At 54.7% G+C, this 14002-nt stretch overlaps 1 protein-coding gene across 1 annotated transcript; it reads left to right on the top strand.

Moving 5' to 3' along the window:
- The first annotated feature begins 9173 nt into the window (after positions 1-9173).
- On the top strand, positions 9174-13998 carry AOC1 (amine oxidase copper containing 1). The gene is made up of 5 exons (XM_053985133.1): positions 9174-9241; positions 9695-11238; positions 11904-12192; positions 12823-12955; positions 13107-13998. The coding sequence occupies exons 1-5, from the start codon at positions 9219-9221 to the stop codon at positions 13383-13385; spliced, it is 2268 nt and encodes a 755-aa protein (XP_053841108.1). The 5' UTR covers positions 9174-9218; the 3' UTR covers positions 13386-13998.
- Positions 13999-14002: the final 4 nt, after the last annotated feature.

Here is a 14002-nt window from a genome sequence, read left to right as displayed (position 1 = left end):
GGGCACAGCTGGATGGGAGCCAGGAGCAGGGCACGGGGTGCCACCAGCAGGGTGCTGCAGTGCCAGCGTGCCCCACTCAGCAGGACAGTGCTGAGCTTTGGGGAACCCCTCTTTGAACCCGGCCAGGATCCCCCAGGCCCCCGTGAAGCACGAAGGAGAAATTGGTCAAAATCCTACAAAGGGCAGAAGAAGCGAAGCCCAGCATGTTGGAAAGTCGCCGGTAATTCCAGGGAATCCGTGAGCTGACAGAGGCTGCTGCGAAAAGGAGCCCTGCACCAACACCTGGGATGTCCTGGGACAACCCCAGATACCAGTGGTCAGCACTGGGAGCCTCAGAAAATCCCAGCAGGTGATTGGTAACCTGGTGTGGGCAGGTAAGTGTGCAGTTAATGAATAACAGAACTGAAACGTCAGGGAACACATTGGGAAATTGAAAATGCACGGATCCGTTTGCAAAGAAATATAGTGAGCACAAATACGACAGAAATTAATAGATCAGTCGTTGAAAAATGTGATTTGTTTGTGAAATAATCCCAAGGAAGGCAGAAGGCCCCTCCAGGGCTGGTAAAAGAGGGGAATTTCCCCGGGGATTATTGGCAAACTGACTTTGCAGAGCTGCCCAGGTAGGAGGGGGACTGGCACGATTTGGTGTTGGGAGATGGCCAGAAACTTCCCCATGTCACACTGGCAAGGCAAGGGAAGGCTCAGGAGTTCTGCTGAAATTAATATTTAATTGCACTGAGGCTGACTCTTCTAAGTCCTGTGAGATGCTCGGTTATCAGCAGATCCTCGGGCTGTTTATTCCGGGAAAATCAGTGAATCTGTGTGTGAAATACGGTATCTGAACAGGAGCTGCTTCTGTGCTCAGCACACACAATGTCTGGGAGGAGAAACCCCCCGTGCATCCGGCCAGACGAAGAATTCCTGCAGTTTAAAGCTGCTCTGGCGTGAAGGAGTTTTATTTTACCGATTTTTGGTAACAAAACGATGCCATGGGGGCCATAAAATCTGGCCATGAACTGAAATCCGGTCAGCTCTAGTGCAGGGGGGTGCTGGGGAGTGGGGTGGGCAGCAGAGAGTTAAAATCCCCGGAGCAAACGTTATCTGGGCACTGATCAGGGTCACTGCTGCTCCCTCGGGTCATTCCTGCCTTCCTCAGGTCACTCCCGGCTCCCCCAGGCCATTCCTGTCCCCCCCAGGCCATTCCCAGCTCCCCCAGGCCATTCCCACCTCCCCAGGTCATTCCTGCCTCCCCCAGGCCATTCCCAGCTCCCCAGGCCATTCCTGTCCCTCCCCTCCAGGCCATTCCCAGCTCCCCAGGCCATTCCCAGCTCCCCCGGGTCATTCCCGGTTCCCCCAGGTCATTCCTGGCTCCCCAGGCCATTCCTGGCTCCCCCAGGCCATTCCTGTCCCTCCCCTCCAGGTCATTCCCGGCCCCCCCAGGCCATTCCCAGCTCCCCCGGGTCATTCCCGCCCCCCCCAGGCCATTCCCAGCTCCCCCGGGTCATTCCCAGCTCCCCCGGGTCATTCCCAGCTCCCCCGGGTCATTCCCAGCTCCCCCAGGCCATTCCCAGCTCCCCCAGGTCATTCCCGTCTCCCCGGGCCATTCCCGCTCCCGGACGCGCGGCTCTCAGCGCTGGCAGCAGCCCAGGAGCCCCATCCCCGCTCCGGGGGTGTCACAGCTCTGGGGTTTGTTGGAGCACAAACCCAAATTCCTGGAGCTGCGGGATGGAACATGGAACATGGAACATGAATCATGGAACATGGAACATGGAGCATGGAACATTGAACATTGAATATTGAACATTGAACATGGAACATGGAACATTGAACATTGAACATTGCACACTGGACATTGAACATGGAACATGGAACGTGAATCATGAAACATGGAACATGGAACATGGAACATTGAACATTGAACATTGACTATTGAATATTGAACATAGAACATTGAATATTGAACATTGAACAGTGAACATTGAAAATTGAATATTGAACATGGAACATGGAACATGGAACATTGAACATTGAATATTGAACATGGAACATTGAATATTGAACATTGAACATGAAACATGGAACATGGAACATTGAACACTGAACATTGAACGTTGAACACTGATCATTGAACATTGAATATTGAACATTGAACAGTGAACATTGAACATTGAATATTGAACAATGAACATTGAATATTGAACATTGAACAGTGAACATTGAAAATTGAATATTGAACATGAAACATGGAACATGAAACATGGAACATTGAACATTGAATATTGAATATTGAACATGGAACACTGAACATTGAACATTGAACATGGAACATTGAACATGGAACATTGAACATTGAATATTGAACATGAAACATGAAACATGGAACATCACTGAACATTGAACATTGATCATTGAACAATGAACATTGAACACTGAATATTGAAAAATGAACATTGAATATTGAACATTGAATATTGAAAAATGAACATTGAATATTGAACATTGAACAGTGAACATTGAAAATTGAATATTGAACATGAAACATGGAACATGGAACATTGAAAATTGAATACTGAACATTGAACATGGAACGTGAAACATGGAACATTGAATATGAAACATTGAACATTGAGCATGAAACACTGAACACTGAACATGAAACATGAAACATGAACTATTGAACATTGAACATGAACTTTTGAGCATTGAACACGAACTATTGAGCACTGAACACGAAACGTTAAACACCATTAAACGTGGGACATTTCCACCCGGGGCTCTCAGCGGTGCGACCGCGCGGTGCGGCCGCACTGAGCACAGGAGATTCCCAAATCCAGGGAACCTTTGGTTGCTCTCTCCCTGGGAATGCTGGCGCTCCCCGGGCACAGAAAATGGAATTCAGGAGCTGGCAGGGGGGCGGCTCCCGGCGGCTTTGGAGAAAGCCCAGAGCCAGATGAGATCACGGCTTTTAGGTGCTTTTAGTGACTTCTGTGGTTTTGCAGCGGAACTGAATCAACACCCCGTGGTGCATTGTTCCCTTTTCTTTTCTTCTTTTTTTTTTCCTTTTTTTTTTTTTTTATTTGGTTTGTTTTGGTGTTTTTTTTTTTTTTTGGGGTGGTTTTTTGTTTTTGTTTTTGTTTTTTGTTGTTGTTGTTGTTGTTGTTGTTGTTGGTTTTTTTTGGTTTTCTTTTATAATGATCCGTCTGTAGCAGGTCAAACTTTCATTTCCCCTTTTCCAGGAACAGAACACGATGGGACTTTTAACCGCCCCCATCATCGCTTGTATTATCAGTTTATTGGTTTTTGTGACTTGTTCGTGCTTTCATCCAGAGCAACTTGTTGGGAGACCAAATATTAACAGAATTATGTAAAACAAGCCATTTTATGTGCTATCAATTCGGTTTTTGCTGATTTTATTTTGCCTTTTTACTGAAAAAGAGAGAATAATGCTAGAAAAACTTTTATCTTATGGGCTCATACTTCTGTTTCAACCAGTGAAGAATCAGAAAATCCAACCAAACCGGGAGCTGGCGTGAGAATTGATGCATATTTGGGATCATGCAAACCTGTGTCAACCTTCCTAGGCCTGCCCAGAAGGATTTAAATTTATGATGATTTGGGTAACTTTTAGAAAAGCATTAATGAGCGAACGCAATGATTTTAACAGAAGAAAACACCCAAGGGTGGGGGGGTGTGGATGAAATGCAGAAAAGCCTTTTAGCAGCTCTCAAGCCCTGTAGCCGTTTTTGGAAACACTTGTACTCCCACCTGAACACGTCTGGGGTACGGCTGGGCTTCCTGCCGCGCGTCCCGAGGAAGAAGTGAGGTAAAATTTTAAATTAAAATCCTATATTTTCCAGTGGTAATTATAGCAACGCTCTGCACCTCACGTTTCTGAACTGTGGGTGCAGTTCCCTGCAGCAGGACTGTAAAGGGATGGGATGGGATGGGATGGGATGGGATGGGATGGGATGGGGCAGTTACCCACAGAAATTAAAAACAGGGGAGGAAAAGCAACAACTAGGCTGGAAAAGGAATTAATTTTATTTATAACCTCAACGACAGTCAAGCCACAGCTTTTGTTTTGTGTCAAAATTAAAGCACAGCCGTGATCTCTGGCTCCTGGAGAGCGTAGGCCTGAAGTAAAAACGTGCGTATCTTGTACAAAAAAGGTTTTTTATAGGTCTTACATGAAAAGGTTTTGTGCTTTGTGCTTTGTATGAGAACTTTTGTACATCAAAAATTTGCATATTGCACCCACATCCCACAGGCACAGAGCTGGGGAACCTTTCAGCTCCCTGCAACCCCCACACCCCCGCAACTACTCACACCCCTGAACCCTCCAGACCCCATAACCCCCACACCCCTGAACCCCCCACACCCCATAACCCCCACACCCCTGAACCCCCCACACCCCATAACCCCCCAGACCCCATAACCCCCACACCCCTGAACCCCCCACACCCCTGAGACCCTCACACCTCCCCAAATTCCTCACACCCCATAACCCCCCAGAGCCCATAACCCCCACACCTCTGTACCCCCCCCACCCCATAACCCCCCCACACCCCTGAACCCCCACACCCCTGAACCCCTCACACCCCATAACCTCTCACAGCCCTGAACCCCTCAAACCCCTGAGCCCCTCACACCCCTGAACCCCACACACCTCCCCAAATTCCTCACACCCCATAACCCCCCAGACCCCATAACCCCCACACCCCATAACCCCCCACACCCCTGTACTCCCCACACCCCTGAGCCCCTCACACCTCCCCAAATTCCTCACACCCCATAACCCCCCCACACCCCATAACCCCCACACACTCTGAACCCCCCACACCCCTGAACTCCCCACACCCCATAACCCCCCACACCCCATAACCCCCCACACCCCATAACCTCTCACAGTCCTAAACCCCTCACACCTCCCCAAATTCCTCACACCCCATAACCCCAGACCCCATAACCCCCCACACCCCATAACCCCAGACCCCATAACCCCCACCCCACGACCCTCACACCCCATAACCCCAGACCCCATAACCCCCCACCCCATAACCCCAGACCCCATAACCCCAGACCCCATAACCCCACACCCCATAACCCCCCACACCCCATAACCCCACACCCCATAACCCCCAACTCACGACCCCCACACCCTGTCCCTCAGGATCCCAAGCTCCCCGTGTGCCAGGAGCCCGTTTTTGGTGGTGGGCAGGGCAGCCCATGGGGACGGGAGCGCACCCCACAAAGTGCCCCACTCGGGGTGAAGCGAGATCCCCGTTCCTGCGAGCACAGCCCCACGGGCACCGTGCAGAGCCCAGCGCGATGGACCCACACAGAACCCGGCTGGGGGAGACGCGTGTTTGGGGCGCGCATTTAATGTGTACTTGAATGTTTAACTGTGTTCAGTGCGTGCATTTAATGTGTACTTGAATGTTTAACTGTGTTCAGTGCGTGCATTTAATGTGTACTTGAATGTTTAACTGTGTTCAGTGCGTGCATTTAATGTGTACTTGAATGTTTAACTGTGTTCAGTGCGTGCATTTAATGTGTACTTGAATGTTTAACTGTGTTTAATGCGTGCATTTAATGTGTATTTGAATATTTAACTGTGTTCAGTACGTGTATTTAATGTTTATTTGAATATTTAACTGTGTTCAGTACATGTATTTAACATGTATTTTAATATTTAACCATGTTTAATACGTGTATTTAACGTGTATTTGAATATTTAACCCTTTAGTACATGCATTTAACGTGTATTTTAATATTTACCCGTGTTTAGTATGTGCATTTAACGTGTATTTGAATATTTAACTGTGTTTAATACGTGTATTTAACACATATTTTAATATTTAACCCTTTAGTACATGCATTTAACGTGTATTTTAATATTTAACCGTGTTTAATACGTGGGTTTAACAAGTATTTTAATATTTAAGTGTGTTTAGTCTGTGCATTGAATGTGTATTTTAATACCTGCATTTAACTGTGTTTAGTACGTGTATTTAACGTGTATTTTAATATTTAACCGTGTTTAGTACATGTATTTAACGTGTATTTTAATACCTGTATTTAACCGTGTTTAGTACGTGTATTTAACGTGTATTTTAATATTTAACCGTGTTTAGTACATGTATTTAACGTGTATTTTAATACCTGCATTTAACCGTGTTTAGTACGTGTATTTAACGTGTATTTTAATACCTATATTTAACCATGTTTAGTACGTGTATTTAACATATATTTTAATATGTAACCGTGTTTAATATGAGCTGTGCATTTCTAGGGTCTCGGGGTGCGGGTGTCGAGGTGAGCCCGAGAGTGTAAAAGTGTAAAAGTGTAAAAGTGTAAAAGTGTAAAAGTGTAAAAGTGTAAAAGTGTAAAAGTGTAAAAGTGTAAAAGTGTAAAAGTCCTTGTTCCCAGCCCCGCAGCCACAGGAGGAGTCTGAACGGGCAGGGCCGGCTTCTCAAGGGTGTTTATTTCCCTTCTCTAGAACATTCTCTCTCTGCCCTGCTGAGCTCTGTCCAGCAGCTCGGCCATGGCATTCTGTCTGCCAAAAAACCATACTGGGTTTTGTGGTTTTAAAAACACTCCTCCCATTTTGAACCACTTGGGGAGGGTTTTTGGTTTTTTTTTTTTTTTTTTTTTTTTTTTTTTTTTTTTTTTTTGGGTTTTTCTTTGTTGTTTTTTTCTTTCTTTTTTTGTTCTTTTTAAAGCCACTTATTTTGTGGTTTTTGGAGTCTTTTGAAACTGCTCATACCCTTTATTAAAATTTTTGCTTTTACAACAAATTATTCCATTTTTGGGGAACTCTTAGAAGCAATTGTCCCTCGAGTTTGGCTGTGGAAATAACTTACCCTGAACTTTAGGGGCCCTTTTCCCAATTTTGGGGCCTTTTAAAACCACTATTCCCAGTTTTGTGGCTTTGAATTCACTTTTCCCGTTTACTTTTTGGCTTTTAAAATTATTTTTCCTTTTTTTGGGGGAGAGGACATGTGTTAAACCACTTACCCCATTCTGTGGGGCCTTAGACCACTTCTTCCTGGGGTTTTTTTTTGGCTTTAAAAGCACTTTTTATTTCCTTTCTCTTTTCCTTTCCTTCCTCCTCTCCTCTCTTTTCCCAATTTTGGGGGCTTTTTAAAAAGACATCACCGTTTTGGAGGCTTTTACATTTTTTGGGCTTTTAAAATTGCCTATCCTGAAGGTTTCTTTTGCTTTTAAAATAATTTATCTCTTTTTCCCCCCCTCACTTTTAAAATCACTTTTCCCATTTTTGAGACTTTCGAAACCAATTATCCTTTTTGTGGTTTGTTTTATTTATAAATATATCCTAGGATTTTTTTTTTTTGGCTTTAAAACCACTTACCTCGATTTTTTGGGTTTATTAAACCACTTATCTCTTCCTTTTTTTTTTTTTTTAATCACTTGTCACTTTTTGTTCTTTTGGCTGTAAAAAAATACTTATCCTGTGTTGGTTCCCCCCCCCCCCATGCTTTTAAAACCACTTATACCATTCTTCTGAGGCTTTAAAACATTTCACCCCCCCCCCTTTTTTGGCTTTAAAAATGATTTTTCCTAGTGGATTTTTTAAAAAAGGCTTCTCAAACCACTTGCCCTATTTTTTGGGACTTTAAAATCCACTTATCCTGGGTTTTGGGGCTTTTGAAAGCACTCAGGCCATTTTTTGGTGGTTTTAAAAAACCTCTTATCCCACTTTTTGCCGCTTCAAACCCACATATCCTTTTTCTTTCTTTTTTCTTTTTTTTTTTTTTTTCTTTTTTTTTTTTTTTTTTTCTTTTAAAAGCACTCGCCACAATTCTGGGGCTTTTAAAGCCTTATCCCTTTTCCGGGGCCATTTTAAAATCCCTTATATTTTTTTTTTTTCCATTTAAAAATAACTTACCATGGGACTTTTTTGGGCGATTTAAAGCCACTCATTCCAGTTTTGGGGCTTTTACAGCCATGTACCCCACTTCCAGGGCATTCTAAAATCACCTATCCCATTCTTTGCTTTTAAAATTACTTATGCTGGGGTTTTTTTGGCTGTTAAAAAACACCCATCCCACCCTGGGGGGATGGAAAATATTGAAAGAAATTTTGAATTTTGGGGCTTTTCAAAGGCTTTTCCTGGGGTTACATTTGCTTTTAACACCACTTCGCTTTTTTTTTTCTTTTTCTTTTTCTTTTTCTTTTTCTTTTTCTTTTTCTTTTTCTTTTTCTTTTTCTTTTTCTTTTTCTTTTTCTTTTTCTTTTTCTTTTTCGTTTAAAATCATTTATCCCATTTTATTTGGCTTTTAAAACCACTTACCCCGAATTCTGGGGTTTGTTAAAACCACTGCCGCCCTCTTTGGTGCCTTTTTAACCCAATTATCCCTTTTTTGGGGTTTTTAACCCCTTTTTCCCCGGTTGGGGAGGGAGGGCGGGGCCGGGGCGGGGCCGTGGATGCGTTGCCATGGGAACGGGATGCAGCCGTGGAGTTTGGGGGGGGGGTCAAAGACCCCTTTCCATGCGGATTTTGGGGGTCGGCGCCCCGTTTCCATGGCAACGGGAGGGCCAGGGACGCGTTGCCATGGGAACGGGATGCAGCCGCGGCGATGGAGGGCTCCAAGTGTGGATTTTCCGTGTGGATTTTGGGGGGGTGGGGGGTGGGGCGTGCCGGGGGCGCTGTTCGGAGCCGGAGGGGCTCCGGGGGGGGCCCGGAGCGCCCCCACCCCGCCCCGCACCCCCCCCAGCCCGGGAGGCCGCGGCTGCCGCGGGATTCTCCCCGCTCTTCTCTCGCCTCATCCCCGGGATTTGATCGCTCGGAGCGGCCCCCGGCGCGGGGGGGGACAACGACCGGGCGGCCCCGGCGCCTCTGTGCCCCCCCCGGGTGATCATTAACCCGCGGGGGGGCGGGGGTCGGGACCGGGGGTCGGGACCGGGGGTCGGGACCGGGGGGTCCCTCCCCACGCCCCCCCCCGCCTGGGGCGCGATGTGGCGGAGACAGCGAAGGTGCGGACGGGGGGGTGCGGGGGGGGCAGCCCGGTGGGGACAGGGGGGACACGGGTCCTGCCGGTGGCCTTGACCGGGGGGCGGGGAGGGGGCGGGGAGGGGGGCGGGGAGGGGGCAGTGCCCCTGGGGGCGGGGAGGGGGGGGGTCAGTGCCCCGGCGGGGGGGCCGGGGGGGGGGTCAGTGCCCCAGGGCCGGGCACAGAGGGCAGCGCTGCTCGGATGGGGCGGCAGCGCCAGCGCAGGTGAGTGGGGGGCGTGGGGGGCTCCCTGCGGTGGGGGGGGGGGGGCGACTCGGGGGCCCCGACACTGGGTGCTCCCCAGGCCCACCCAGGGGGTTCAACAGTCACCCTGAGAGAGGGTTTTGGGGGTGCTGAGGGGCTCCAGGCTGGGCGGGAGGCTTTTGGGGGTCACCCAGTCTTTTGGGGGTCACCCCATGGTGTCCCCTGTTCCCCATGGGACATCGATGCTGTCTCTGGTTTCACTGGGGGTTCACCCCATGTTCTGCCCGTTTTTTCTGGGCCCTCTGCTCCTCCCCGTGGTGGTTCCAGTTGTTCTGGGGGCCCTGCCTTGGTGCCCCCGGTTTTCCTGGGGGTCACCCCAGCTTTGCTGGGATCGTGGCACTGCTGGAGCCGGAGGTGCTCAGCCGTGCCCCATCCCCTCTCCGGTGCTGACCCCCCCGTCCCCGCGTCCCCCAGGATGTGGCTGCTGGGGCTGCCCTGGGCGCTGGCCCTGCTGGTCACCGCGGCCTCCTCCGGCCCCTCCGCGGACCCCCCGGACCCCGCGTCCATCTTCGCCGACCTGTCCCCGGCGGAGCTCCGGGCCGTGCGGACCTTCCTGATGGAGCGGCCGGAGCTGGGGCTGTCGCCCAGCCGGGGGGGGCCCCTGGCCAAGAACTCGCTGTTCCTGGTGGAGCTGCTGCCCCCCAAGAAGCGCTCGGCGCTGCGGTTCCTGGAGCGCGGCGGGGCGCGGCCGCGGCGCGAGGCCCGCGCCGTCATCTTCTTCGGGGCGCAAGCGGAGCCCAACGTCACCGAGCTGGCCGTGGGGCCCCTGCCGCGCCCCAGCTCCTACCGGCCCCTGGCCTTCAAGGGCGGCCGCACCGTGCCCTTCTGGGCGCGGCCGATGACGCGGCTGGAGTACGAGCTGCTGCACGAGGCGCTGGTGGCCGCCATGGCCCCGCTGGAGCCGCTGCTGCGCGAGGCCACCGGCTTCGGCTTCCAGAACTGCTCCGAGCGCTGCCTCACCTTCTCCGACATCGCCCCGCGCGGGCTGGGCCCCGGCGAGCGCCGCACGTGGCTGGTGATCCAGCGCTTCGTGGAGGGCTTCTTCCTGCACCCCGTGGGGCTGGAGGTGCTGCTGGACCACCGGGACCCCGACCCGCGGCGCTGGGCCGTGCGGCAGCTCTGGTACAACGGGCGCTACTTCGGCGGCGTGCGGGAGCTGGCCGAGAGCCACGCGCGGGGCGCGCTGCCCCTGGCCCGCCTGCCCGAGCCCCCCGCCCGCCACCTCTTCTCCAGCTACGAGCCCCGCGGGCGCTTCTCCAGCGGGACCCCCACCGAGGTGCACGGCGCCAAGGTGTGCGAGCCGCAGGGCCGGCGCTACCGGCTGCGCGGCAACCGGCTGGAGTACGGCGGCTGGAGCCTGGCGTTCCGGCTGCGCTCCTCCGCCGGCCTGCAGCTCTTCGACGTGCGCTTCGGCGGCGAGCGCGTGGCCTACGAGCTGAGCGTGCAGGAGGCCGTCGCCTTCTACGGCGGCCACTCGCCGGCCGCCATGCAGACCAAGTACATGGACGCCGGCTGGGCCATGGGCGCCTCCAGCTACGAGCTGGCGCGCGGCGTGGACTGCCCCGAGACCGCCGCCTTCCTGGACGCCCACCACCTCCTGGACGCCGACGGCCCCGTGCGCTTCCCCCGCGCCCTCTGCGTCTTCGAGCTGCCCACGGGCGTTCCCCTGCGCCGCCACTTTGACAGTGACTTCCAGGGCGGCTTCCACTTCTACGCGGGGCTGGAGGGACGGGCGCTGGTGCTCAGGACCACCTCCACCGTCTACAACTACGACTACATCTGGGACTTCCTGCTCTACCCCAACGGCGTCCTGGAGACCAAGGTCCACGCCACCGGCTACATCCACGCCACCTTCTACACGCCCGAGGGCCGGCGCTACGGCAGCCGCGTGCACACCCACCTCCTGGGCAACATCCACACCCACCTGGTGCACTACAAGGTGGACCTGGATGTCGCAGGTGAAGGGCCCTGACGGCTCCCGACACCCCCTGGCCGTGGGGAGGGCGCTGGGAGAGAGGCCGGACCCACGGCGGGTTCCAGGGGCTGAGGTGCCTTGTTTCTGGAAGGGTGGTATCACCTGGGCATCACCTGCACCCTCAGATGATGATCCCCTCCATGGTCACGTCCCTCTGTGGCGGTGGGATCTCCTGGCCCTGGTGACATCTGGGGCTCCAGCCCTCTGTGGCATCTCTGCAGGGTCCCAGTCCCCCATGGGTGATGGCATCTGCCTGGGGTCCCAGCCCCCCATGGGTGGTATTTCCCAGGCCACATCCACGGCAGCATCTCCTGGTGTCTCAGCCCCTTGTTGCGGTGGTGGCATCTCCAAGGTGTCACAGCCTGCTGTGGTGGCATCTCCTCAAAGGGCCTCCTCTCCATGCTGGTGTACCAAACTGGACCCCAGCCCACCATGACGGCTTGATTGTGGGGTCACAGTCTTCATGGGGGTGGCATCTCAGCCCTCCATGCTGGCATCTCCATGAGGTCCCAGTCCACATCCGTGGTGACACCCCTGCGGTGTCCCACCCCTCCAGGGCGGCACCTCGGCGGTGTCCCACCCCCACACCGTGGTGGGGGGGGGGGGCTGCGCCACCGTGTCCCCTCCACTGACACCCGGTCCCCGCAGGCTCCGGGAACAGCTTCGAGACGATGGACATTCGCTTCGAGAACATCTCCAACCCCTGGAGCGCGGGGGCGCGCGTGGTGCAGCCGTGGCTGCACCGGGAGCCGCGGCGCCGGGAGCGCGAGGCCGCGCTGCCGCTGGACCGGCCCGCGCCGCGGTACCTGCTCTTCTCCAACCCGCGCCGGCGGAACCGCTGGGGCCACCGCCGCACCTTCCGCCTGCAGCTCAGCTCCCACGCCGGGCCCGTGCTGCCCCGCGGCTGGCGCGAGGAGCGCGGCGTCACCTGGGCCAGGTGGGCACCGGGGGGCTCCGCGGCGTGGGCACGGGGCCGCACGGGGACTCCAGCGTCACCGGCTGTGTCACCTGTGGGGGCACGGTGTCCTTGCCCTGGTCACGCCTTCCTGGGATGGCGCCTCTCCCTGCTGGCACCTCCCCATCGTGCCCTGCAGCTGGAGTAGGTCCTTGGGAGCCGGGGAACCTCCAGAGCTGGGAACGGCCCTGGAGCTGGGGAAAGAAACCGCCTGGGAGCTGGAGCAGCCCATGGGAGTTTGGGACACCCTGGGGCCGAGGGGCCTGGCGGAGCTGGGGAGCCCCTGGAAGCTGAAGAGTCTCCGGGAGCTGTGAAACATCTTGGGAGATGAGGAAGCTCTGGAAATGGGGACCCCTCAAGATCTGGGGATCCTCCAGGGTTGGGAAACCCCTCGGGAGCTGAGGAGTCCCTCGGGGACCTGGGGAATCCCCCTGGATTTGGGGAACCCCTCAGGAGCTGAGGAGCGCACAAAGCTGGGGACCCCCATGCCCCTCACCAGCCCTGTGTCCCCCTGACGTGACTGGGCCGTGGGTGGCACAGTCGGGGGACCAGGACAGGGGTGGGACAGGAACTCCCCGCCCCCAGGCTGACCCCACCCCTCACCTGTCGCAGGTACCACCTGGCCGTGACACGGCGCCACGAGAACGAGCCAAGCAGCAGCAGCATCTACACCCAGAACAACCCCTGGGACCCCCCGGTCACCTTCGAGAGCTTCATCCGCGACAACGAGACCATCGAGGACCAGGTGACGCTGGGGGGACACTGGGCACACGGGGCTGGTGGCTGCTGAGGGGCTGGGGGGGTTTCATCCCCAGAGCGGGGCCATCTCTGGGGGCTCCCCAGCTCCCGCGGGGGGGGGCCCATGGTGCCACTGACACCGTGGTGTGTCCCCCCAGGACCTGGTGGCCTGGGTGACCGTGGGCTTCCTGCACGTGCCCCACGCCGAGGACATCCCCAACACGGCCACTCCGGGCAACGCCGTCGGCTTCTTCCTGCGCCCCTTCAACTTCTTCAGCGAGGACCCGTCGGTGGCGTCGCGGGCGCCGGTCATCGTGCGGCCCCTGGACCCTCCGGCCTGCTCCCGCCTGCAGATCCAGCGCTGGACCCCGGCCAGCCCCGGCCCCTGCGTCCACCCCGAGCCCTTCTCCTACAACGGCACCTACCGCCAGGTGTGACCGGGGACACGGGGACACGGGGACACGGGGACACCGAGCCAGGGCTGGGCCTGTGCTGTGGGACAGGTGCAGCGGAGCACTGTCACCTCCCTGACCCCAGCACCAGGGGGACACTGCGGCCACCGGGGCATGGGACACATCACACTGTGTCACACGCTGTCACCTCCTCTGACCCCGGCACTGGCACTAGCGGCGTGTGGGACCCCAGTGACGCTGCGGTGTGGGATGTGTCACGCTGTGCTACATGGCACCACGTGCCACCTGTCAGGCTCAGTAAAGGCGATGCCAACCCTTCCACCACCACGTGGGTCACTGGTGCCACCAGGACACTGGGCTATGGGACACTACACAGTGCCACACGCAGTGTCACACAGTGCCATATGCCAGTAAAGGCAGTGTCACCTCCTCTGTTGGCACTGGCACCACGAGGACACTGGTGCCACCAGGACACCATGGGATGGCTCACGTCACATTGTGACACATGGCACCACCCGTCAGGCTCAGTAAAGGTGATGCCACCCCTTCTGCCACCACACGGGACCCCAGTGTCACAGGGACACCACGGTGTGGGACACGTCACGTGTGCTGGGCTCAGTAAAGGTGATGTCACCTCCTCT

Source organism: Vidua macroura, chromosome 1 (genome assembly GCF_024509145.1).
Source record: "Vidua macroura isolate BioBank_ID:100142 chromosome 1, ASM2450914v1, whole genome shotgun sequence".
NCBI classification, from domain to species: Eukaryota; Metazoa; Chordata; class Aves; order Passeriformes; family Viduidae; genus Vidua; species Vidua macroura.
The sequence above is the reverse complement of the archived record's forward strand: the minus strand, read 5'-3'. Positions and strand labels throughout refer to the sequence as shown.

Coding starts and splice junctions, on each gene's coding strand:
- AOC1 (XM_053985133.1), top strand. CDS start 9,219: ATGGGGCGGCAGCGCCAGCGCAG. Junction 11,239..11,903: donor GGTGGACCTGGATGTCGCAG/GTGAAGGGCCCT, acceptor CGGTCCCCGCAG/GCTCCGGGAACAGCTTCGAG. Junction 12,956..13,106: donor ACGAGACCATCGAGGACCAG/GTGACGCTGGGG, acceptor GTGTCCCCCCAG/GACCTGGTGGCCTGGGTGAC.